The sequence below is a fragment of the Psittacula echo genome (assembly GCF_963264785.1).
Source record: "Psittacula echo genome assembly, chromosome: 3".
NCBI classification, from domain to species: domain Eukaryota; kingdom Metazoa; phylum Chordata; class Aves; order Psittaciformes; family Psittacidae; genus Psittacula; species Psittacula echo.
The window spans coordinates 7,118,267-7,145,350 of record NC_137736.1 but is presented as its reverse complement, the minus strand read 5'-3'; the positions used below and the strand labels follow the sequence as shown (position 1 = coordinate 7,145,350).

Below are 27,084 nucleotides of genomic sequence, written 5' to 3'. Positions count from 1 at the left end.
CAAGAAAAGAGCTAAGAAAGGAAAGACCCAATTATGGTGCTATCATAACTGAGTTCCAATTTTCCCAATTCTTTGATACTCCAAATCCCATACATTTTGTCAAGGTTCAGGTATTCATTCATTATTTAGTGGGGTGTTCAAACACTGGAATCTGCAGGCTTGCGAAGAGAGCTTACAATGCATATTTCACTTTTTTGGAGTTCGGAAGACTCATATCAAGATCTTCCTTTACTTCCCAACACCAGATGACCTTCCAAAACGTATGATTCTGCAAGACGAGAAAATTAATCTTACTGTAGCTGGAATAAATAGGGACATGCTGGCCCTACTGACTATTTTTCTCCTCCAGACTTGTTTCCAAACATTTTTAAGGGAAAGAGAGAAACTTTGCTTATTAGAGAGTAGAAAACCAAACCATATCATGAGCCTCTAACATGGATGGTAAAGGACAAGCTCTGCTACATGATAGAGAAATGACAAGTGAAAAGGTTTGGAGTTATTCTTCATTCTTAGCTGACGAGATGCTTCAGCGTGGTCTGAGGTAGTGACAATGCATGAGATGGCAGAAGTGGCTGTGACAAGAATTGCCAGACAAAACGTTTCTAAAACTCCCCACGTTCTAATGTTTTCTCTCAGCTCTGGACAAGGCCAGGTCCACTGAAACTTCAGAGAGTGCACATGATTTATAAAGGACACAGGTCCTTTTTAACACAGGTATTCTGACCTCTTCAGGTTACCTTGGCCATAGTGTTTTAGGAATGTATATGGAAGCCCTCTTTAACCATGTTTTACTCACAAAATGAGCTGTAATCTGGCTTTACAGTGACTTCAATGTGGTAATATTCAGTTTAACATTCCAAAGTCAAAACATTCCAGGTTTTTTAAAGATGAACCAGTTCAATCTCCTATTGGTTTTTACTGTAAAACCTTGACATCTTAGTGACAACTGAGTTAAATTCAAGCTATGACAACTTATGGAGCTTTCATTAGAAGTAGGGGTGAGTCAGTGAAGAAAATGAGGAGGAATTTTGAAAGAAAGTCAAGTTGTGTTGGCAGACTTAGTCTGCAATTTTATAAACTGGATGAGAATTGCACTGAAAAGGGAAGAGCTTGTTTGTGGCGATGACACACAAACCTGACACACTCGAAATTCTCTCTCTATATCCTCCATCTAAACTGAGGACTTCAATGTAGCAGCAGAGCAATCACTTTTACTGGTCTTTCCTTGCCAGTAAGTTTGACACAAATATGCTCGGACAAAAGGTAAACTCTCTCCTTCCGAGCTTGATAGAGAACAGCAACATCGTCAAACTAATCCCATACTCTGAAATGATATAAACTATCTCAGAATGAAAAACAATGTTATGAGCACTACTACCACTGCTCATGCTAAGGCTGAAGGTGTTCCATACAAACATGAAGTTTTACTTACATATTTTTTCCTATTTTCTTTCATCTTTGAAAGTACCTAACATCAACAAGACCTCTGAATTCGTAAAGCCCTGAACAATCTGGTTTCATAGCTGATCTTACTGCAAGCAGGTTGTTAGGAAGCAGCCCTTCTTTCCCACATACATTTCATTGAAGAGAGGCACCGTTCTGTTCTCATTAAAAGGTTGTTGTGGCCATTAAAATAAAAAATTATCCAAAAGAATTTTGAAAGAATTAGGAAGTAGGAAGTGAAACATGGTGGAAGGCTTCTACTTCATAAAACTTATAGGTTTATGTCCATGCACAATAAAAATACCCTAATGTCTGGAGGAAAGAAAATTCCAAGTGTGCACAAAAATCTTCTCAAAGCCTCAAAGGCATTATCTACTCAATATAGTATATAATCATTTTAAAATATAGGAATCAAAAAACCTTTAGATATCAACATCACCAGAACAGAGTGAGAAAGAGAAAATAATTGAGATACCTCTCACCTGAAGAGCTCAAAGTGAACATATTCATTCTGCTCTGGATTAAACCACATTTTCCACCAGTAATTTTTCAGCCAAAACTCCCCAGCAAAGTCTTACACAGACTTCAACATTCAAACATTCAACAAACAAACATTCAAAATCAAGAACTGGATAAAAGATTCCCTAGCAGACTGGATCCTGATTACCATTTGAAACCTTGGTTTTATCTCTTTTGAAGATGAAACTTGGTTCTTATGACTGCCTATGAAGTTTGGTGGGGACAGGGAGGAGGAAAGAAAACGAGGCATGAGTTTAGTCAATCTGGGGGACACAGTGATTGGTGAAAGTCAGTCATAATAGTGGGGGCGGAAAAGGGGAGAATTTTGGAGAAAAGAAGCTGCTATCAATGTGATGTCTGCTTGGGGCAGAGAATTAGATCCACCACTGTAGGCCTGTAATCCTATTTGTAGACACTGTCCTCTTGGTTCATTGAGCTTGGTGAATTTCAGTTTACTACCAGAGCTTACAGGTACCTCACAACATGAAGACATCTCAGAAACTATATTAAATACTACAAGTTTGCCCACAGCAGTTAGAACTTAACAGAGGAAAGAGCCCAGAAAGAATGTTTTGTTTCTGCTGAGGCTTTTACTTGCAAGAAGCAGGGATTTATCCAGCTCAGATTTTTATATGTCTCCCTCCTTCATACCCATGACACAGGCACCTGGGTTAGCCTGTCAGAGAACTGCCATTTAACAGACACTTTCCTATCACTTCATCAGGTTTTGATGAGCCTGATTTAACTTTGAAATTAGTCCTGTGTTGAGCAGGAGGCTTGGCTTAGAGACCTCCAGTTCAGTTTCACTTAAATGATTCTACGTTTCATTGAAGAAAACTTCTCCATAGAGTCCTAGGGCCAATATACTCCATTATTCTCTTTATAGGATATTTGGAGGAGATGGTGGTCCAACTACTCTTATAAAAATAGCAAAATCTGAATTTGTGAGATTAATGGATATCTGTATTTCATGGAACTTCATAGTTAAACAGATTGCCAATAACTTTTTCTTTTCTATAATATATAATTACGCGGTCTCTATCACAAACCTGAATTCCTAATGTCCTGGAACAAAACAGTTAATACTGCATGTGCATCGTTAAAATAAAAGGCTTTCAAATGATCTGTTAATATTTGTAAAAAGAAGTTATTCTTACAAGCAGATCTTAAGACAGCTATGAAAATGACTACAGACACAAATGCAAAGAAGTCTGCACTTACAGTTCTATTGCCTTGTTCCACATGATAACATATCCAGAAAGAATGAAGGACTCGATATTTACAATGTGTGTATTTCCCCTCTCTGTTCCAACATAGAGCCATTTACTCTGGAAAGGTAGATGGCAGTAAGTAATCCTGGAAAGGAGAAACAAAAGAAGTGAGAGAATATTGTATTAACAGTATTTCAGTATTTTTTATCATTTTTGCAGGTGAAATAATTGTTCTAGTCTATAACCTGAGAAAAGCCTGCCCAGCAGACACAGGGTTCTGAAAACTGTGCAGGTTTTGGAGGTCATCTCCAGAAAAAAATAGAACAGAACATGAAACAAAACAGGGTCAATCCTGCATGCCTATATAAAGGGCAGGAAAAAAAAGCTCTATGTCTTGAGAACTGAAGTAAGTCATGTTACTTCCAAGAGCATGTAAATTGCACTGTGATGGTATCCAACACCCGAGTTAGGCTTTCTTATTTCCTTTTTTAGAACAAGCAGTTTCTGCAGTTCCACAAACAGGAGTTAATGGACATCAGCAGGATGAATGTTTTGTACAGCAGAAGTGTAACACCATCATTCACACAAGAAAACATTCAATTTATTTGCTATCTGGGAGAGCAGAGTACAAGATAACAGCCTGACCAAGTTAAGTATTTTATCATAGACACGCTGAATCCTACACTCATATCATCTTACAGGGTGATGAACCAGTGCTATATTAGCTCAGAAAGATATGATATTTTCTCATTATAAGACATAAAAGTTTTCACAGATGATGAATGAGTAGGTTCAGGTTTGATATTCTAGTTATTATATAGATATTACATACATTCATGCAGGTATTTTGCTTGGTATGCCATACATTATGATATTTATCATTCAGTTCCCCAAGCAGTCTATTTCTAGCTTTTCTATACAAATCTGATTTATCCTCAACACCTTCCTCCCCCATAAATGCACAAACATTATTTAAGAACATAGATATTTCAATTTTCTATTCTCATGGTACAGTGATCTTTCTGAATTAATGAGAAAGGAGTGAGAGGGGTGCTGGCTGTCTTCCAGTGATCTGGCTCTCTCAGTCACATAAAGTCCTCTGAGTAGAACATCTGTCTCCCTTTGAATTAAAGGAATTGTTCACTATTTATATACATTTCACATACTTTCTGTAATTGTTCCCTGGAAGGTACTCTCAACAAACAATAAGATTCCAAACAGATTTTACACAGGATTTGGATAGTTCTGCAGTTTTCCAAGTATCTAATCATGTGTCAGAACATTTACCATTGAATTAATCCAAGCGAGAAATTATTACTTTTGCCATATGTATCACACAGTTGAAATGTACGGACCTCACATCCTAATTTATGGGAAAACTATTACTGACTCATGACTCCAGAATATGGCTTTGCCCTTCACAGAAATCTTGTTCTGTTGATTCAAGTGAGACTTAAGTAACATATAGGCTTTGCTCTATCTATCCATACAGGGCTGTTTTATCATTAGTTGTCTAAATTTGCCAATAATTCCAGTGCTCTTAGTGGAAAGAGAACCAAGTTCTGTTAAGAGAATTGCTTTGACGATGGTACAGTTTAGTATGCATAAATGAAATGCCTTCAACAGCAACTTAGTACTTACATTGTGGGTGCAATCAGATCGACAAATGACTGACAGGAAGAACTGCACAATGTATATGCTACCTACATATTCCTTGCTGGAGTTAAAGCCGTTAGCTTTATTGTTATGTTCTTCCCAGGTGCAAAGAACAATTTGCCCTTTGTAGCTTTGTAGTTTTACAAATGTGAAGCCAATTTTCACATCTTTCCTCATCCTTCTCATTAAACAACTCAACGTCTTTCACCTTCTCTCCAGACACACCATTTGCTACACTTCTGCTTAGTTTGATATTTAGTCCAAATATATTTTGTTTCTTGCGTATCTGTATTTGCTTTGCTTCTTTTTTTCTCTTGCACTCCAAAGCAAATGCATGCTCTGTTAGGTTCCAGCCCATGCAAAAACTTCCCTGCTCCCTCAGATAAATCCTCTTAGCCACTTCACACTGATGCTCATTCAGCACTTGTTTGCAGCAAACTGTTAAATTACAGGAAGAGAAAATATTTGTGACTTTGGAAATGTTGAAAATGCATCTGTTGAGTGACTGACAAATAACTCATGAGTTACAAAGTGAACCCTAGTTGACTTGAATGCTGCTATTCCAAATTCCTAGTTATGTCATCAGACACAAGCAGGTTCAAGTGCACCCAGGACCACATTCATTTCAGTCCTCTGATAAATCCATTCACAAGCCAGTATGTTGGACTGTGGAAAACTTAGTCTCCAAACTGCAAGACTGAATCCAACTCCAAATCACCTCAGACCCCATATGAGGCTGCTTGTTTCCCTTTTTGAAATCTGCTTTGAGGTTATGATCTCTAGCATGTACTATGAGAGCAACCATCAGACTAAATGGAAGTCTCATTTCCCAGCTCCTGCACCTCCTCCTTTTGTCTGCCTTAGGTTGAAAATTTCAAGAACATGGTATTTCAAGAGCAAGGTCCTACAGTAAGAGCAAAAGTACTAACTACTGCCCATCAGTTACTAGACCTATTTTCCTACTGGCCTATCTGGAATCCCAGGCACCAGTAGGTAGTTAAGTCTGGATATATAGTCTGAAGGACCAGAAGAGAATTAGGCGTTGCTAAAGAATGAAGAAAATGATCACGAATTTCCCTGTTTTCTTGAGTTCAGCTGCTTCCTCTTAAGTAATTTCATTATGTTCTGAGAGATTCATGGGACAGCCATGAATATGCAGGAAGTATTCTGCATATTCCTTCTCCCACAATGAAAACTACCCTATGAGTCTTCATCGTTTACCCAAACTGTTATGAGACATTATCAAATACCACCTTTTACAATATTTGAGCTTATACTGTTATTCCCTTAAAGACAATACAGTTCTGTAACAAGGATTACTAGGCATTTTAATATACCTTGTTAGGCTTCACCAAACAAAGCCATATGATTTTCATGTTCTCAGAAAACTAAGTATTGCTCTGAAGTAGTTTTCTTTTACATTATGTAAATTAAATACAAACTGCTTTATGTATTATTGACTCTTCACTTTTACAGAAAAAATTAACTTGACTTTGAGGTTTGAAAGCTTTGAAGCAAGACTCTGATTTTTAATGAACATCTTCCATCTCACTAAGTACTGAAACTGCATTATGATTTTTTCCAGAGAAAACAATGAAGTCTCATACTGTAGCTTTCATGGTGGATGAAAGGTATCCCTCTATTAGTCATCTATCCCACAAGCAAATTAAGATGTCCTTTGATGCCTTTACAAAATCCAGTCAATCAGCCAGAAAGAAAGGCTATTTTAATCTTTAAGAAGATAGGGGTTGTGGTGATTTATGCCAGTATGAAGGGCTTCTGCCAAAATTTAATCAGATTGTCAATCTGATTGAGATAACATGGACCCTAACTAAATGGAGACCTGAGAATTTGCTTAACATTAAGCACTTAACAGAAAATCAGCCAGAAATGTGGATATTACACATTTCTAGCAGCAAACACAATATGAATGTCACTGATCATTATAAGAAATAGTAAAAAACATGGACTGAGATCAAAAAAGGTGTTCCTATGCTGCCAAAATAGTCTGGAATATTGTATCAGTTTTCCAATGTATTTAAAGCACTAAACAGGATATAAAATTTAATGTAAAATAAGCAACAGTTGACAAATAAAACCATCTAAATCTGATTTTTTTTAAGCAAAGACTCTTCAGTAGAAGTCCTGAAAACATTTCTGAATTTATGAAAGCAATAAGAAAACAGAATCACTTGCAGAGGCTTTGTCAAAAGGAACATATTCTGACCAGCATATCTTGAAAAGGTACATTTCTCAATCACAGCACTCTACAGTCTCACAGCTTTGACCAGAAAACCTCACTGCATGTGATGGAAGGGGATCACTACAAGGATGCTGGGGATGGACTCTTCATCAGGGACTGTAGTGACAGGACAAGGGGTAACGGGTTAAAACTTAAACAGGGGAAGTTTAGATTGGATATAAGGAAGAAATTCTTTACTGAGAGGGTGGTGAGGCACTGGAATGGGTTGCCCAGGGAGGTTGTGAATGCTCCATCCTTGGTGGTATTCAAGGCCAGGTTGGATGAGGCCTTGGGTGGCATGGTTTAGTGTGGGGTGTCCCTGCCCATGGCAGGGGGGCTGGAACTGGATGATCTTAAGGTCCTTTCCAACCCTAACTATTCTATGATTCTATGAGTACAATACTGCAATGTTACAATAACTGAGACTGCTGCATTCGCTGAAACATTAGTGAAGATTCTCAAGTGGCTTGAAATCATCTTTATTACACTAATCTTGTTGCTCTAAGAAAAAGAGGAGATAATGTTGAGAACTCTTCCTTCTGCCTCTGCTTTGTTTTTATTCTTTTTCTATTTTTAGTACGAAGAATTTGCCTGGAACACTATTCCTGGTGGGGACTGGAGAGAGCTGCGGAAGCAGGGGGAAGAAATTGCAGTTTTGTCCAAATGATGGACAGTTTTTCCAATTTAATTATGTAACTGTTCATTCCGTGATATAAAAACTGCAACTAAATTTATATTATGCTTTTTCCCCTTGTACAGGTAATCTTAAGTAAGGACAGCTGTAGAATATGTATAGCCCTTATGGCCAGCACTGACTGGCAGAAAGGTTCTGTTTCTCCAAGTCCCTAAAAAAAAACCCATCAGTTTGAACCCCACTCAGAATCCTACCTGGATAAACTGCACCATCCACATGCTCAGAAAAGATGGGAATCTCACAAATTTACAGACGAGGAAGATGAAACATGACGGAGGGTGAACTTGGAACATGAGTAGCTGACAGGAAGTAAACCCAGTAGCTGCAAGGCACACCAGCCATAGTCCTGGCCCAGCTGCCTTCCCTCGGTGAGTACTAAGTTACAGGCACTGCCTTACACCCAAGTTACAGTGCATTGTCCCAGCTTGGATGAATTCAGCTACTGAAAAAGTTAATCACCTTCTTAAGAAGGTTATGTATGCCAGAAGTCTACCCTTTCATTAGAGTGATTACAGCTCCCTCCCAGCTTAAGGAAGCTCTCTCAGCATCCCCTGATGCCTTCAGTACTCTCCACTAATTTATGTTACTTACCTCAGCTGGTCATCACCACAAGCTGTTTATTTTGCACTGCCACCTGATAGACTGACCATCCTCCTGATACTAGCCAGTGACTAGCTGATGTTCTGTCAGGTCCTCTTTCAAAGCAGCTCTTTATAGAGAGGAATTTGTGACCTGTGTAGCCCTCAACAAAAATTCCCCACAGAAGAAAAACACTAGATAAGCTCTTCCCTTCCTTCTTGACTTCTGCAGGATTTATTCTCCCCAGCAATGAAAACTACAGCTGCCGAGGGTGCCTCCTGACTCTGTACACAGTTCCCTTCTCCCTCCAGCAGCAAGCACACATTATTTCCACGCAATTTATTTATCCCTCGCTAGTCCCTTAACCTTTTGGTATTTTAAAACAAAATTACTATGTAAAGTCCTTACTGACAAAGAAGACCAGACTCATCGAATGCCCCTCCTTCTCCAGTGGTTGAAAGTAGATTGGCCTTTCTGAGGGAGCTTCTGGCAACTGTATTCTCAGAAAGCGTCGGGTTGCTTTTCTGTCCATTAACAAGGAAATGTTACAGCCGAGATTATTGCTTTGAGCCATGAAATGCACACGAGAAGATTTAGACAGATATTCAAACAAAATAATTTGTAGCTGACCTGAAGTGCCTATACAGAAGCACAGGGTAAAGCTACAGACAATGAAGAAAAGGAGCTGTCTCCAGTAGATCAAGCAAACATGTAAATTATGAGCTATTTGGCCTTTGGAAGTATTTACTCTTCTTCCTGGACTATGTATGGAGCTCATCAGCTCTCTAGGACATGTAAAAGACATGTACACTAGCAGCAACCCATGCAGTCTGACATCTGTATCATGTGATGTTTATGCAGCAGATGGTTGGACAGTTCCTCAGACAGACATGAGCTGGGTCTGTGCATAGTAATGATAACAGTGTTTCCCCCCCAAAATGGCCTGTTTGAGTGATTATATACCAGGAAGTCCTAGGAAGGCAGAAATCCAAGATGAACTCCATTATTAGGTTTTCCAGTGTTAAAGTTTTAGTTTAATTTACTTGAAGGGTATGTGCAGTCTCTAGGGCTGACATCAGAGTACAGTACTAACTGGCAGGACTGAGAGTCATAGAATCATAGAATAGTTAGGGTTGGAAAGGACCTTAAGATCATCCAGTTCCAACCCTCCCTGCCATGGGCAGGGACACCTCACACTAAACCATGCCACCCAAGGCTCTGTCCAACCTGGCCTTGAACACCATCGAAAAAATGAAGTATACAGCAGTTCAGTACATCTGGGCAGCTTTTCCTTTCAGGGTCTTGGTGATACTCTATCACCACATGAAGTCTTCTGTTTAAATGAGTTTCTCCACATACCACACTAGATCATTAAAACATTTATAGTAGCCACACACACAGATCCCAGCAGATAGTGAATGAACTAAACATGCCTTTGAGACTGACTCTTGTGGTCCACCTGGTTTTTAATAGTGCTATTTAGTTTCAATTTACATTTAGAAAACCCTTCTGTTTCACATATATTTTCTGCTAGCATCATCAGTCATGATGATAGCATAACAAAAGCACTGGAGTACTAAAGGCCATTGTTATTTAAGGGTATCTGAACACAAGAGTAAATTATGTTCTCAAAATACTGCATGAACATTTCCATCTCTGCTTTTTTTCCAGTTGGGCATTACATAGACTGCTTAAATATTCTTAGTTGTGTTAAGAATATAGTGCATACACTACAATTAAAGTTTATGACAGGCCTGCGTAGGTGAAGAATATCTAATGAAGAGTGTAATAATTAGAACTTAGTTCTGTTTTTCCATCAAATTAGTCAGGAGCTGAATGTGACCGTTCTGTTTATAACTACTCAGTGAATCATAACTATAAATTCTAGTTTATAAATGAAAGTCACAAACTATTTACAATTAAACACTGTGAAACAAGTCATCATTTGGCTCATGTGCTGCTGTGCCTACTTCCTGGCTGAACTATCAATACTTGCAAACAAAAGGACCACCTGAATACATTAATTAAGCTTAGTCCTCTTAAAGTAGTCTGTAGAGATCAGTGATGTAAAGAAAGAGACAGTAAATTAATTGCTTTACATTAGGCAATTCAATACATGTTCCTCAGGAAGGAACATGAACGAAATACAGGGTCAAAGCAGTGGCAACAGTTACTTTCTAGTGTTACCCATCTGTTTGCAAGGTCCCCTTCCAAGTCTGGTATCTCACATTCAGTTTATGTAACTGGTTCATAGAACAGTTTTATTTATCTTTACTTTATACTGCTTTAGCTACAAGTATTCATTACAGTCATTATTTGCACAACAGTGGTAATTGTAATACAGGAAATACACATTTGGTGCTCCTTTCTTTTGCTTTACACAGTCCATCAGTTTCCTACAAATTAATCACTGCTTGAACTAGAACAATTTACTAAGATACCTGTCTTGATTTCAATAACAATAATGGAAGATTCCTTCCAAATCCTGAGGTACAACAAATCAGGATTCCATCTCTAAACTATAATGTCAATATAAATATATCCAAAGCAAAGTATTCTTCTAGCTGTTTGTGAGTGGGCTGCATATAATGAACAGACACACACGCCTCCCCAGTTCTATAAATTGTACTTGCAAAGAATGGTAAGAAAATATTTTGACTTCTAGGTTTGTTTTAGGCAAATAGGCTTGAATAGTGCTGCTTGGTACTTTATGCAGCTATTGCGTTGTGACAAAGCAAAAAGCCTTATGCAATCATTCTCCTGCAAACTTCTTAGACATGTCACCTGGCTGGTGCTACACTGCTGTTCTCAAAGTGCTTAAGACATATATATACACTTCCATGTTGCCCCTTACCTGAAACATTATACAGAAACAAGCTACAAGAATAAGGAAGAGGAACACAAGAAGCAGAAAAAAGTGGTCAAATGTTAAGAAATGCACATCTTCAAGATATTTTGTGCCTGACTGGGTTTCTTTTTTTACTTTGCATCTACTGGCACATTCTGAAACATTCTGATTTTTAGAAACTGGGATTGATTCTTAATCCTTTGAAGTGTTAAAAACTAAACTATAGAGTGCAAGTGAAGCAATATCAATAGTATGCTCAGTTCCTCATTTTCCTTCTTTCCTATTAAAAACAATCAAGTGTAAAATGAGGCTGTCCCTCTGTTTCTTCAAGAGCTAGAAGTTCCCGTGCAAAACTTCTGGACAGGTGAAGTAACCCTATAAGCCTAAAGTTAGGTCTATTCTTGATTTGTGACCTTACTGTTTTGGATGAATTTGCAAATACAAGTGTAATTAATATTTTACAACGTTCCATAAACATTTGGTTTAAGACACAAATGCTTATCTTAGCTACACAAAATGTTACCGTTGCAACTATCGGAGCATTTACAATGGATGTTAACATAACTTGCAAACAGTTAACTGAAACTTAAAAGAACAAATCAGGAAAAAGCAGGTTTTTGTATTAGATGTGTTATATTTTACTAGATTAGTAAACCCAGAGAACTCCCTTGAATAAAGACTGAACTTATGTATTTAGATAAAACCTTATGAGGTCATCATAAGCATTTACAAGGGAAGCCAAAATATACAGCATGCAACAGGTCCTTTGTTTTTTAACAGTTTTATCTCTTATAGCTAACCTTCTTACAACTCCACAGAAGATCATCCTGGCCTCCTCAACATGCCATAACACATACAGCTACACTATAACTTCCTATAATACAAGATATGGGCATTTAAATTCACACCTTCTGTAACTCAATGGCTATCTGCCTTGACAGCAGCACTGCATCATGTTACCCAGCATTACTGGTGCGCCAGAACAACTTCAGAATCACTCTTGAAATCCCAGTGTGCCAAGGGATGACAACTTTTGTAGCCTGCACTACTAATAATTTGTTTAATCTTCAGGATGACAGAAATTATCTTTCTTCCTCTTAGACAAATGCAAAGCAAAGAGAAACCCACTTTTGTCAACTCTGTCTTATGGTTTTGACTGTAAATTCATTGGGACATCTTACGTGTGGGAGCAGGATCACTGACAATGACAGTGGCATATCCTCCCTGGCTAGATCTTTAGTATCAACAGAATCATAGAATAGCTAGGGTTGGAAAGGATCTTAAGATTATCTAGTTCCAACCCCTCTACCATGGGCAGGGACACCTCACACTAAACCATGTCACCCAAGGTGACCAAAGGTACACAATGGTACTGCAGTGAATTGAACAGATTTAACATGCAGACTTGGATCCAAGAAAAAAAGGCAGGAAAATTACATGGAATCTTGCTTCCTTAAATAGTAAAAGATGCTGGAAGGAACCAGCATACATTTCATTGGTTTCTTTCTGGTGTCAACTCAAGGTCACTAGACAACAACAAGAACAGAAGTTTGAGAGAATCAGTAAAGCGAGCAAACTAATGAAACAGGGTTGGCAAATAGACTCTTGCTTTCACTTTTGGGGGAAAAACAATATACATGATTTTTTTCTTGTCTACTGGCTTGTGAAATCACCATTTCTTATTTGTAGTACTTCATTTGTTCTCCATTAAATTCTATGAAGGTTAAATAAAAATGGAGTTATAATACCAAGCATAGTGACAGTGATGGGTAATACAGACCACAACAAGAGCCACTGAGTTTTTTAGTAACAAAAGAAAGCCGAAAACCAAAGGATGGAAGAGGGAGATGATGCTCTCAAAAGAGAAAGTTTTTGATTCTTTTCTTTCATTGATTTTGTGGTAGCTGCATTAAAAACTAAACCAAATCAAACCAAAAAACCACCTAAAGGTGAATCTTCTCACATCCTGAGGCTATAAAGCAAAAATGCAGTTTTTGCTTCCCAATCTCATAGTTTCAAAAAAGGAAATTGGGACTTAGCTCAAAGATGAAAGGTTGAAACTTGTCTTCTGCTAAGCAGCTTGACTTTACAGACCTGTTAGAAAAGTAAGCCAAATATATGGTAGCGTTTCATCCCCTGCTTGCTGCAACACACATAAATCTGTGTTTGTCATGCATTCTTACTATAATAATGTGATTTTATAGAAATATAAACTATTTTATAATATATAATATTTTATAATATAAAATAGTTTAAATCTTACTTTATATCAGTACTGATCAAGTTCTTTTGAACGACTCTCTACAATCAGGGTAAGACTGAAATACTGAAATGCATTTTTTCATGTGTCTACTTTTTCTATGTATATACAATTCTTACCAGCTTCCATCAATTAAAATCATGTAGACTTATTGGAGACCAGCTGTTCTCATTTGTTATGCTTCAGTAGACAGGGACTCTGTGATTAATGGTCCTTGTTTTGCTGCAATCTGTAGTCTCTCTTCTCTTCCTGCTCATGTACTGTTTAATGAGATAATCTCAACACTGACATTACTAGCTCTATTTCTGATTTACTGGAATAATGCCCAGAGTTTATTGTGACAGAAGGAAAAGTATCCTACATCATTGCATTGGATTCTGCTTGAAGCTGACATGTGCCATGGGCAGGAAAGGGGTGGTGTGGTTTCCAAGAACCAAATGACTTAGTGCAATAGAATGGGTGCATGTTCTTCACTGCTTTAATATATGATTGGAAATCTAATGTAACAAAGGGCAAAGGATAGCTCTGAACTGGACTATGAAAAATGTCTCCAAACGCAAATTTGAAAGCTTCAAAAAATAAACCCACTGATTTCCTGTAACTAAATTGCAAGCTGAAAATTCCAACTGATAAGATAGACTGTTTACACTGTCTGAACCTGTTTCCATTTTAAACGACATCTTTGCTTGCTATTGTCTAATATGGCTACGTATGAGATGAAGTTTTTGATGCATTTTCATATCACAATATTGGATTTCTCATTTGCTATCACTAAGGCCACTAAACACGGCTGTTCAATGTACGGCTGTGTGGCTGCATACATTTTAAAGTTTGCTATCTAAACCTGGCTTTAGAGCAATCTGGCAACACAGCTGCTATGTGAAAACAACATAACATGTTACCCTCTGTTTTCTCAAAAAAAGCATGAAGCTACTGACAAACATGCTTTATTTTCTACAAAGCATTAGAAACAACGAGCACACTGCTCAGCACGTGATCTAATGTTTTCCAGCATATACCAGCATTAGGTCTACTGCTAAGAGCTGATTAAGTTACTCAGGCAGGCAATCAGAGGCGGCCAGGTGACATAAAAATTAAATCAATCAGAACACGCTTTTCTTCCCTATTGAACTGAAAACAAAGCTTCAAAAATTTCTTTTGCAAAATGGAATTTTGGAGAGATACCTGTTCTCTCATAGGAATAATAGAAGGAGCTGGAGTACAGCTGGGGTGACAACAGAGGGAGAGGTAAATTGGGAAAGTGGGTTAGTCAGGCCAGAGAGCCCTCTGCTCCTTGTACTGTTGTGAAGTCATCAGGTTAAATGTGCTAGTTATGCATTTTCTCCAGTAGTTCTATGGGTCATGATGATTTCGTGTGTGTGTGTGTGTCTATGCACACATACACACATGCACACACATATATATATGTGCATTGACACACATGCATATACATAAAGCAAATTCATGAAGTTATTTCATTAGCTGCTATAAGTACATTTCACTTTTTAAACATTTTAACTGCTGTATTTCTAATCCCATTTGGCCTACCACCAGCTAGAACCAGTTTCGGTGCTTTAGAGTTGAGGAAGTTCTTGTTTAAAATCCTTCACTTGATCGCTTTTCACAGTCTCAGATCAAATCTCAGACTCTTTTATGTACTTGCCAAAATATTTTATGTAAAAAGCTTTAAATAAAGTCAAATGAATAGCTCCGGGATGGGCTGGGGAGAACAGAGACTATCCAGTACAGTTTTAGCAATAGGGGAAAGTAGAAGTGATGGGTTGTGAGTAATCTTTCAGTTTTTTTGGTCCCTGTGCTATTAAATACAGCTGTTATATCTAAGAGTATAACAACGGCTCATAGCATATAAGCCATTTTCTGTTAACGGGCTTTTAACGCACTGCTGTGAGGAAAACATGAATTGATTTGGTATTTATTGATAACCATGAAAACAGAAAAACACTTGCCAAATTATTCATAATACTTTGTAATGTCTTAAGTCCTGTATGCATGCTTTTTAAATGAAGGTATATATGTAACCTATGTAACAAGCCAACTGTATTTGCTGTTTTGAGACTTTTCTGAGTAGTTATCAAAAATAAAATTACTATCTACTGTGACATTATTATTGCATATTTTAAAGTCTCATTATGGAAATAGAACCTTTATGTACAGAGCGGTGTAAAAATAGACCTTAAATATCTTAAACAGCTCTATTTGCCTTCAGAGAAGTTGTTTTGCAAACAGGTATAAAAGCAGATCCTGGGCATAATGCATTTTAGGACATTTTTAATTGAAATGAAACTATAAATAATAATATTGGCAGAATCCTGGTGGACTAAAAATTACTTTGGAGAACAACTGTGAAAGTCACCATTAAAAACAGACTGGAGATTCTTAAATTCAAAGTTGGACCTGGATATAAAACAAGAGACATTTTTAATATTCTAGAATGAAAAATATGACCAGAATTTCTGTCATTAAAAGAGAGCATCATGAAAAGAAGCATTGCTCACAACTGAAGAGTCTCGATATTCCTGGAAATGGCAACCAACTGATTTCTCTTCTAAACAGTCAATGGATCAATAAAAGATGACATCTACCCTGGGATAATTTAATCATAGAGAAACCAACCTAGTTTTAAACCAGCCAGCTTAAGTTCTTGCAGCACTTTCTCTGCAGTGGCACCAACCCAGATTGCATTACAATTACCCAAGAAGGTAAGCATAAAGAAATCAAACCCAAGGGAAATAAAGTTAAGCCATGTTGTCATCTCTGAGGTTGTGACCATAATAATATTACTACTTGCTCAAATATACTTAAACTCACACACCATCCAAGGTTTTGAATTTCAAAAGGACATATTTTGAAAAGTTACAGTAAAATAGGGAAGCTAGGTCTACCAAAGGCAAGCTATTCCAGAACATTCCGCTGTAGGATATCTAGCGTATGACAACATTAAATACAGCATTTATAAAACAACCCTGCTATAAAATTCTACTTTAATTATTTCCCATTTGATTTTACTGAAAAAGGAAATATTTTTCTGCATATTTGAGGGATTCTCAATCGCTAGTTTTACAGCTGATCTTGTCATTTCCTTAATGATCTTGGTACTAATACTAAGGGAACGTCTTAGGGACACAGTATGACAAAGGAAGGATAATCTACACAAGTAGAGTGGAAGAAATAGAATGAAATTTAAAATGCAAAGGGCAAGGCCTCAAACTTCAGCGAGTAAGAACTTCCACTTGGAACTCATAATACAGAAGTGATGGCAAAAGATAATTCCAATTTCGCTTGTCTTGCTTTGCTTCCGCTCCTACAGGCTTGCACTGAAAAGCAGCACTCCCTGCCAGCTAGATATATGTCAGTGAAGAAGTGTAATGGGTGTATTAGTCAATCTCAGCAAGACCACAAGCAGTGATAAGATGAAACCATGTAAAAGCAAGGTGTTAATAGGGTAAGCATCAGTAAACGTATTCCTGCAGAGATTAAAAAAGACAATGGTAATAATGGCAATCTCCCCAACACAGATGGGACCCTATATAGAACATGTTCCTTGTCTAATCATTAGGCCAGAGAGCTTTGAAGAGAAGAAAGGCCAAAGTAAAGAAATGGGAACGAAGACGCTAATTTAGAAAGCAAACCATGTAATCTTGATTTTTGTATTGAAAATAATAAAAAAAAGAAGGAAAGAAAAAAGCAGGTTGTGAATGGATATGAATGAGCTGTTTAACTGCAAAGGAGAGACAAGGTATTTAAAATGCATGACAACGCAGATACCAGAATATCATCGTAAGTGGGAATAACAGAGCCACAAAGACAAATCTAGTCTTGAGGCTGGAAGGTTTCTTGCCATCAGAAGGATGAAATTAGCATGGAGCAATTTTCCCTAACAGGAGGAGTAGACTTAAGCTTGAATAGTTATTTAATAGTGTCACAATGCTGGCTGGGAGACCACTGTGTGTGGAGTTAGTGATCCACTCAGCAGCTAATCTGAGTAGGCACAAGCCTGTGCGGCACTGTGCTGCGTATACTTTGTGGCATTCAGGCTGGGCTGTGCTGCACATACCCTCTGGGTGCAGGATAAATGCATCAGTTTGCTGCAACAGAGAAGCCTGCAGGCAGTTCCCCCTTGGTGACTGCACCACCTGCATGGCCTTGCCTTTCTCTAACAGTGCAGAAGGAAGTTCCAGTGTGAACGGCTTTTCTGCTCTGCTTGATAGTAGAAATAATGAATACAGTTGTTTTCTTATTAAAAAATCCTGTAATAACCTGAATGACTGAAATTCATTCGGGTAAGCCGAACTATGGATGAGGTCTGCACAACCTGCTGACTGGAGGCCTGTTTGATAAACTACAACTCAGGATTCCTAGCATCTACAGGAATGTAAGACTATATATTATTATCTTCTCATTTTTTATAGTGCTGGCTTTAATAAACAGCATTTTGAACAATAACTTACAGAGACCAAGCGCCTTTCTCACTGGCATCATAAGGGACCAGTATCTCTTGATGCAAAACATACTCTGCTTCTTCATTATACAAAGGGAGGTAAATGAGTTGTCCGGTCTGCAACTGCAGGGAACTACAAGGAGGTCCCTTCAGCTCCACTCCAAACAAGGCCCTCATATTTAAGATCTATTAAAAAGAAAACCTTAGGCATCATGTGAGTTTTCATTCTCCTTTAGTGGAATTGCATGATCTCAGCAATCCATCAAATCAAACCTGCTGATTCTTGCCATCAACAGGCTAATCTTGGCTTATAATTTTGCTCTTTGTTGAGTGTTTAGCTAATGTGTGTGGAAGAACAAAAACCAAAAAAGCTTGTGCTGGGCTTCCTTTTATGTCCAAGATGTTCATCATTTCAACTAGGTTGCATATGGCCTTACCAGGATGAGCTTATGGCCCTCATCAATCCTACACGTCATACGTCCAATGAAATTTTCTATAACATAATGTAAGACCTAAAAAAAGAATGCAATGTAATTTTTAAAATATGATTTTGCTTTTATAACAGAGCAGCCAGAGGTGTGTGATAACGACATGAACATGACTTGGGTCAGTCTCACTGGACAAACTTTTTATCCAGTCTTTGGTCTTTCTGAAGTGACATTTGACAACGTTCACTTTCCTGTCCTGCAGTGCTAAGGCACAGCCCTATAGAGCAGACATGTTCTTTGTGAGCTTCAGGAATCTTTCCAAGCTCAATGACTGCACATGAACAACATTAACTGGTGTCGTCGTTTAACCCCTGCTGGCAGCTAAGCACCACACAGCCACTTGCTCCCTGCCCCTGACGGGATGGGGGAGCGAATCAGAAGGGTAAACATGAGAGAACTCCTGGGTTGAGACACAGTTTAACAGGTAAAGCAAAAGCCATGTACATAAGCAAAGCAAACTAAGGAATTCATTCACTGCTTCCCATAGGCAGGCGGGTGGTGCTCAGCCATCTCCAGGACAGGAGGGCTCCAGCACAGTTTCTTGGAAAGACATCCCAAATGTCCCCTATACTGTCTCCCCTTTTCCTGATTCTTCCCCCAGCTTTATACGCTGAGCACAACACCATATGGTTTGGAATATCCCTTTGGTCAGTTGGGATCAGCTGTCCCTGCTGTGTCCCCTCCCAACTCCTTGTGCAACCCCAGCCACTTGCTGATGGGGTGGGGTGAGAGGCAGAGGTGGCCTTGGCTCTGTGTAAGCACTGCTCAGCAGTTACTAAAACATAGCTGTGTTATCGACACTGTTATCAACACAAACCCAAAACACATCCCCACACTAGCTCCTATGAAGAAAATTAACTCCATGCCAGCAAAACCCAGCAAACAGTTATTGAAATGCCTGAGCATCATACTTTCAAAAGTGACAAGTGCTGATGCAAGACCATGCCACATGTATTTAATATGCATTTATGCATTTCAGGTCCGTGCTGTCTGCACGCTTCAGTACACACTTTATCAGGCAATAAAAAATTAATACATCTGCACTAGCAAGTTCTGTGAGAACTTCCTCAAGATGTGGAAGTGAATGTCAAACAGCATCCTGGCTTCTTTTGCCTTCCTCAAGGTTCTGCCATTATTAATCTGAGAAAGTTTAAATCCTTTCCATAAGCTGTGGCAGGATTGCATATATTTGAATTCTGTGGTTCTTTGGAATAGCTAAATGCTGCACCACACCTCGTAATCAGATTGTTTTGTGGCTGTGCAACTGCACTGAACCTAGTAACGACTTTCATGCTTGATGACAGATCTCTGACTGCAAGTCAGAAAGCACATAAACAGAGTTTGCAGTTATATAGTATGAACCACGAGGCGCTTTTATGAGCAGGCAAGGTATCACAGGAATTCAGTTCCTTGAACAGCCAATGAGACAGATAATCTAAGTTTAGTAACTCACAAGTCCCTAAGACACACGCAAACAGATACCGGTACTGCTGAGACTGTGCAGCCAGTCACTGTCATTCACTCAATAGCCTCTTACTGTCATTTTGATGAGGTGAACTCTTAATAAGACAGGACACAAAATCCTGCAAACATACAGCAAGAATGAATATAGAACAACACAGAAAAGTCACCAGATCAAAAAACACCTGGTTTTATTCTTTGATTCCAAGCATTGCAGGAATACTTTCAATTATCTTGTTCAAATACTGCAAAATCTCAGATGTAGTAGTCAGCCTTCTAATTAACAGTGAGCTACAGCTGAGAATTGCTCTAAAAGTCACTCACTTAAAGGGCTCCTCTTCCTCCATGCCAAGATACCCTCAACAATAAAGAATGTGTTACAGATCAGAACCCCAAAGCCAGCTATACAGATTCTGTTACCTTGTGATATCTCTGCAGAAGGGCTATTACAGTATTGTCATGGCATTAGTGCACAGTATGTGCAGATGGATTTAAAGACCCAAAAGAACCATCTTCGTGTATGCTGAGCATAAGTTAGTGGATAAACTGCTGTAGTGCTGCTGGCTCACTTGTAACACATCAGTCAGCACTGGCTAGAAGAAGAAAAAGAGGAGGGCTATTTCCTACATCAGTAAACACAAATGAACTAGCTCAGCTTCTGAATGTCAGGAGATGAGCTGTGTTCCCAAGTGAAACGAGTACATGCAGGCCTAAAGGGCCTGGATTTGACACTGTAATCTTTGCTGGTTTTCCTATCCCAGTTGCACTGATCTTATATGGGAAAGCCATGTAAACTGTTGTATAATTAAATCTATACTTGCTGAAGTCTGCTCTGACTGTATTCAAAATAACTAAGGCCTATAACAGTTTCCAGTGGTTCTCTGGGTCAGATAGTTCCAGTAACTGAGTTATTTATTATGCCTAAAATGTCTACTGAAGATGAATATGGCATCTCCTATATGACATCAGGAAAGCAGGGATTAACATAAGGAATATCACCATAATGTTAACCTTCAAAAATACTGAGGTGATTCTTGTACAGCCTTTCCAGAGGTTCAAAAATTTTACCTGTCCATTCCATTTGTATTTGGAAAGGCAAATCACATATTACCAGTCATATGCTACTGTCAAGCATCTCTTTGAGTAACTGTGCTATCATTACAGCCCTTGGCACAGGGCTTAGCACTGAAACGCACTGCTTACATTTAAATTTTCTTTAAGGTTCCTAATGCATTGTATTCCGTTCCAATTGCAGCAATAAAAATGAAAGATTACAACCCTGTATTTTGATATCAGGCAAAACCATATAATTTGCTAAAAAGTCCAGAGCCTAACACTGTAGAACAAAAATAAATTTGCCATTATGCCTCATTCTTCAGGGTTCCTTCTATGCATGATCCAAAGAGGCACTCTGTAGAGGAGAGAAGTTAATATTGCTTCTGTTGCACCATCATTAGTTTAACAATAGGTCGCAAGAAGAAAAAAAATATCTGGAGAGGTTGCATAGTATGATTTAATGGCTACAAAAGTGCATTTTCTGAGTCCATTATCATTCCTAAACCAGTCAGCGTCTAAATACTGGATGCTAAGTGATAAGTGAAATATAACCACTGTGCTGTATTAGAGTTCTTTACTCTTTATACTGATGTTGTTACCAAAACTTAAAGAAAAGAACAAATATGGTTTTCAGTTTTGTGGAAAGGAGAAATATATGTATATGTATACACTCGGCAAAATTTGACCCAAGTAGTTGAATAAACATACACAGAAACACTGCTAAGAGCAGATTTTAGTCCATCGTCCTGCAATCTTAAATGTCAAGAAACAGAAGCAAATTGCAATTTAAACAGGTCAACCGTGTGAACACTGGTGCAGTGAGTAATAGCCAAAGACTTAAGCAGCACACATCCATCTAAGAGAATCTAAACGTTGTATGATTCATGCATCAAACATTTTAAAACCTCTGAATAAAATGATTCTACATGAAAGCTGATTAACTTAGGTCAAATTAATCAAGAGTTTGGACTAATACAGCCTTTGACGGTCTTAAACTGTACGGCCTTCTTCAATAGCTGCTTTCTGAAAACATGCATCACTATTTTAAAACCTCTTCTCTGCCAACAAGCATTTCTCCCTACTTAAGAAACATCAAAACCAACCCATTCACTGTGTCACAAACTGAAGACCAAAGACCATCTCTCCTCGGTATAAATCTTGCCTCCCCTTAATCTCCCCCTGCAAGAGGACTGAAATGAAATAAAACATTAGCAGTTCCAACACTGAAGAAAACTTAAGTTTTGGAAGAACAAACCTTGGAATTTCTTGAAGAATATTGATTTTTTATCTTATCAGCCTCCCCAATTCCCATACATCCATTTTGCCCAAATTTCTTATAGTTAAGGCAACCATTATTAACCATTTCTCTGAGCATCACATAATTTATAACTTCTGTGCTCTAGCACAAAAATATATTCAGAAAAAAGAGGAAACTCTCTTTCAGACTTAGTTCTGTTGGGCATATATACAGAGAAATGTTCCAAATTAATGAGAGGGTGAATTAGGATTTTAGCCCTACTTTTTTGCTACTTGCCCAAAGGCTTGTGTTGAGTTTTATAACCTAAATATGTAATCAAGCTTAGAAAATTGAGTTAGATTAATTGAAATTAACTGGTATGTACATTAAAAGAAAATATAATAAAAATCAAAAGAAGTGTAAGCAGTGGGTGGAAGGAGGTGATCCTGCCCCTCTACTCTGCTCTCGTGAGACCCCACTTGCAGCACTGTGTGCAGTTCTGGTGTCCTCAACATAATAAGGATATGGAGCTGTTGGAGCAAGTCTAGAGGAGGCCATGACAATGATCAGGGGATGGAGAACCTCTCGTATGAAGACAGGCTGAGGACATTGGGGCTGTTCGGCCTGGAGAAGCGAAGGCTGCGTGAAGACCTCATAGCAGCCTTCCAGTATCTGAAGGGAGCCTACAAGGGTGCTGAAGAGGGACTCTTCATCAGGGACTGTAGCGATAGGACAAGGGGTGATGGGTTCAAACTTAAACAGGGGAAATTCAGTTTAGATATAAGGAGGAAGTTCTTTACTGTGAAGGTGGTGAGGCACTGGCACAGGTTGCCCAAGGAAGCTGTAAATGCTCCATCCCTGGCAGTGTTCAAGGCCAGGTTGAACAGAGCCTTGGGTGACATGGTCTAGTGTGAGGTGTCCCTGCCCATTGTAGGGGGGTTGGAACTGGATGATCTTAAAGTTCTTTCCAACCCAAACTATTCTATGAATTCTATGAAAAATGGAAGAGATTTCATTCTGGAGCCAAGCGCCTGAATACGAAACCCCAGAAACTCGGGGCAGTGCTAGTTAATTCTGACAAGAAAGGAACTGCCTACAAAGTCGTTTCTTCATACTTTTTGGAAACTCCTTTTTAATTTAAAACTGGACTTGCTGCTTTGATAGCATTATATAGAGGTGTATCAGGGTATTTGCCTCATAGCCTTATGCTGATAAAAGTTATTTAAGTGGCAGTGATTGTAACAGTTACTTAAAATATGCATGAAACAGTATTTGTTTTTTTACTTACAACTTACTAAGGGTTATATTTACTTACATTGAGACTTTGATAAAAGGCTGCATAGCTAGCTATGCATTTGCTCCAAACAGCTACATCCTCATATCTGATTAAAAAACTCAGTCCAAAAATGTCATTACACTAAATCTGGCTTTATGCACAGCTTCCAGTATTCCAAATAACTTGCTTCCAAATATCTTCCCCAATGTTTTAGGCTGTCAGAAGCAAAAGAAGATTTAGACAAATGTGATGACACCAATGTTGCTCTCAGCCATGCCTAAATGTGTGTGACTTTAATTTATCAAGAAATTCTGACAAAATTCTGACCAAGATACCACGCTAGTGTCTCTGAAGAGAAATGACAGGCAAACTGCTGAACAGACGCTGCATTCTTATAAGTATTGATTCCTTAGGTTGTATGGCAGGTTGCTGGCTGGGAGAGCTAGACTAGGATGTACTGGAATAAATTCTACAGACCAGATTTATCAATGACAAACTGTAGATAATGTACCTGCATGGTAAGAATACCAAGATTAAAATATTTCAACATGTGTAAAATGGTAACTTACTGTTCAGAAGCAGCTAGCATATGGACATAGCATGTTAGTTTTTCATCTTCCCCCACGCAGTCCCAAAACACTGCAGAGACTTTTGTTATAGGTTATATTAATTTGGAATTGGGATGTATATTTTCTAGATTATTATGTAGTTCTTCCCACAACAAAACCTGCAACTTGGTGCCATTTAAGTGCAATCATGACATGCATCTTTGTAATAAACAAGGAAAATGTCTATTTCCATAATAATTTTCAGATTTGCTGCAGTTAAAGCTTTGATGACCCTGTTTACTTCACAGCTTTGGCAAAGTACTGGTATCTTTCACCACTGCACAAGCATATGTATAAATATCTAAAAGAAGTTGCTGCACCTTAATAAACACTGAATGTACATCTTAAGAAAATGACAGTATCACTGAAACCTCCAGTCAAAACCATACTACGTATTATGTATTATATCTATGTATTTTATCTATGTATTCAAACTTCAAAAAGGTCCATGCCAAAGACGAACTGCAGAATAACTGTATTGCTCAAAGACTCTCAACTGCTGCATTTCTGCACTGAATCTTGCTCTGCTGACCTAATTCCTTAATAGAAACACAGAACTTCTTTGTATTATTAGTAGAAAGGTAGCATTCAAACTCCATAATATTGCAGCAGGTTTTACTTGGGTAACCAGGTACAGACTCGAGTGCTCAGCTTCTGTTTGAGTTTGAAAATCACAACCACTCATTTAACCTATTTTCAGTAGGGATTTCTACAATTAGGTACTGATACAACAGAATTTAGAGAAGCAGTCTCTGATTCATTTGTCATTTGCCAGTTTCCCAAATCCACAATTAATTTCTGCCCAACTTCCAGTATTTTACAATTTAAAACCCTTTCAAGGTAAAGAAAATAATTATTTCCCCGATACAGGCAGCTGAGGTACTCTGGCTAGAACTGAACAACAGGTCAGCTGAAAGGATCACAGTGCTTGTGTCTGGTCATAAGGAAAACAAATACACTACTGTCATAGCCATTAATGCAAAAAGAAGGTAAAATGAAAAACATTTTGACAAAAAGCAGACAAAATTTGCCTAGATCTGAGAAGGTTGCAGGAAGAGAAAGTGAGGTTTTGTTCTATGGAAACAAGACTCAAAAAATGGAAAACTATATCTACCTTTAGAAAGACAAATTAATAAGCATCTATTATCAGAAATCCAGAAAGTAAGCTTGGTTTTTTGAAAAAATAATACATTTATTTTTTCAGATAGTCTTACCTTTCCCTGTTAAACTTCAGAGAATGTAGGATAGCTGGTCGCTTCTGTCGGAGATTCCACAAATGAAGTGCATCATCTGCACTTGCACTGACCAAAGCACCCTAGAGCAGACACAAAATACAGCACAACATATTACTTTTCTGCAGATCTTGCCTTATTCTTCAGTGATCTTCACTGGCAATGATCTACCCACAGAAAATGATACAGTTTATGGAAAATGCTTGCTTTCTTCTAGAAAAAAGTATTTATTCTACTGTAAATAACAGCCAACTTGAATTGATCTGGTAAATGCAAATGTTTTAAATGAGTTCAAGATCAGCTAAAGTTAAATCAAAACTCCATCAATTTAAAGCTTTATAGCAAGGTTACATGTGAAAGTAATGTGAAAGTACATGTGAACTTTCATGTATTTCCACACAAGCATAGAAATTAACAAAATGGAGAACAGACAACATTTACTGACAACATTTACTTAAAAAGGTTAGTATGAAGGGTATCTAAAGGATAAAGGGATTAGTGTACACACTGTCACACAAGTGATGGTGCCAAGCACAGTTCAGCAATTCTACCAAGACAACATGAAATTCAGAAGTGGAACCGCAAAAAGAAAATGCAGGCAAGAACACAGGGTCATGTAGGAGGGGGAGAGGACCTAGGAAAAAGTAAGCTATGTAGACAAACGGAGAGTCTTTATCACAGATAAGAAACACTCTGAAGACTGGTTTTGCTTCTGGTGCTCCCAAAATGGGCATCTTACAAAGTCCATACCTCTACCTGCCTGGGCAGCTTGATGTGAAGTTATTCTACCTCCTTTCTACTATCTTTCTTCTCACCATGGAACAGTGACGCTATGTGAAAACGGACTGCAGAGGAAGGTCTCTACTGCTACTGCAGTGATTTACTACATTTACACCTCAGATCAGTTCTAATACAAAAGATCCATCCCAGTGTATTATTATGGCAGAGAGGAACTAGATATTGGACAAACAGAAGGCAATGTTGTATTCTGAGGAAGGGTTAGGATGTAACTGAAAAGATCAATTCATACCAACTATGACTGACTGATAAACTTCTCTTTCTGCATCTTGGATTTCCTTCCTAATCCTAGCAATTTTTCAATGTTGACATATGCAGGCGAGACTTCTCTAATTCAGTATAATCCATGCTTTAATTCTCATCTCCCAAAGAGTCTGGACCAGCGTCAGAGAGAATCTCCACCACAGAAATCAAATTAATCTTATGTATTAGGGGTTCTAGGGATCATCTAATAAAAAGAAAGAACAATGATGCGAACCTTGGCCTCCCTGTTTCATCCCTGCCTTCCTCTACAGAATTCCACTGGACTGTTTCTGAAGTTTCAGTCCCACCTCCTCAGTTTCTGTGGTTCAAGCAGTTTCTCCAAACAAGGGTATGGAAAAAAAAAAATTTATCAGGTTTAAAAAACTACGAAACTGAAACGTTTTCACTGAGAAGCTCTAAGATATCCATGCTTAGAAAGAGGACTTGAAACTATCAAAAGTGTTCCCTTATTTCATGGGAGAAAAATGAATTAAAACTGAACATGACTAGCTTATAATCTGGACAAGCTAAGAGGTTCTAGGGAAATAGAGCAAAACAGGTCTATATGCTCCAGAAAGTCTCTTGACTGTTACCATCTCTAGAGATCTTCTGCACAGAGCATGATATATGTCACTGTTTCTTCATGTTGTCTGAACTTGATTTTACAAAGACAACTTCCTTCTGCAAGTAAAAGAGGAGCCAACAAGGAGAGGTGCCATGCTTGACCTCGTGCTCACCAACAAGGAGGGGCTGGTTGGAAATGTGACGCTCCAG

General features: G+C 38.3%; 1 protein-coding gene across 2 annotated transcripts in view; it reads right to left on the bottom strand.

The window, feature by feature from the left end:
* The window catches only part of STXBP5L (syntaxin binding protein 5L), a 189,129-nt gene that overhangs the window by 92,230 nt on the left and 69,815 nt on the right, over positions 1-27,084 (bottom strand). For both annotated transcript variants that reach the window (XM_080613872.1, XM_080613873.1), the window contains exons 4-5: positions 25,252-25,352; positions 3,184-3,318 (exon numbers count right to left, since the gene is read on the bottom strand). In XM_080613872.1, coding sequence (XP_080469998.1) covers positions 3,184-3,318; positions 25,252-25,352 — 236 coding nt within the window. The remainder of the gene's footprint in view (positions 1-3,183; positions 3,319-25,251; positions 25,353-27,084) is intronic.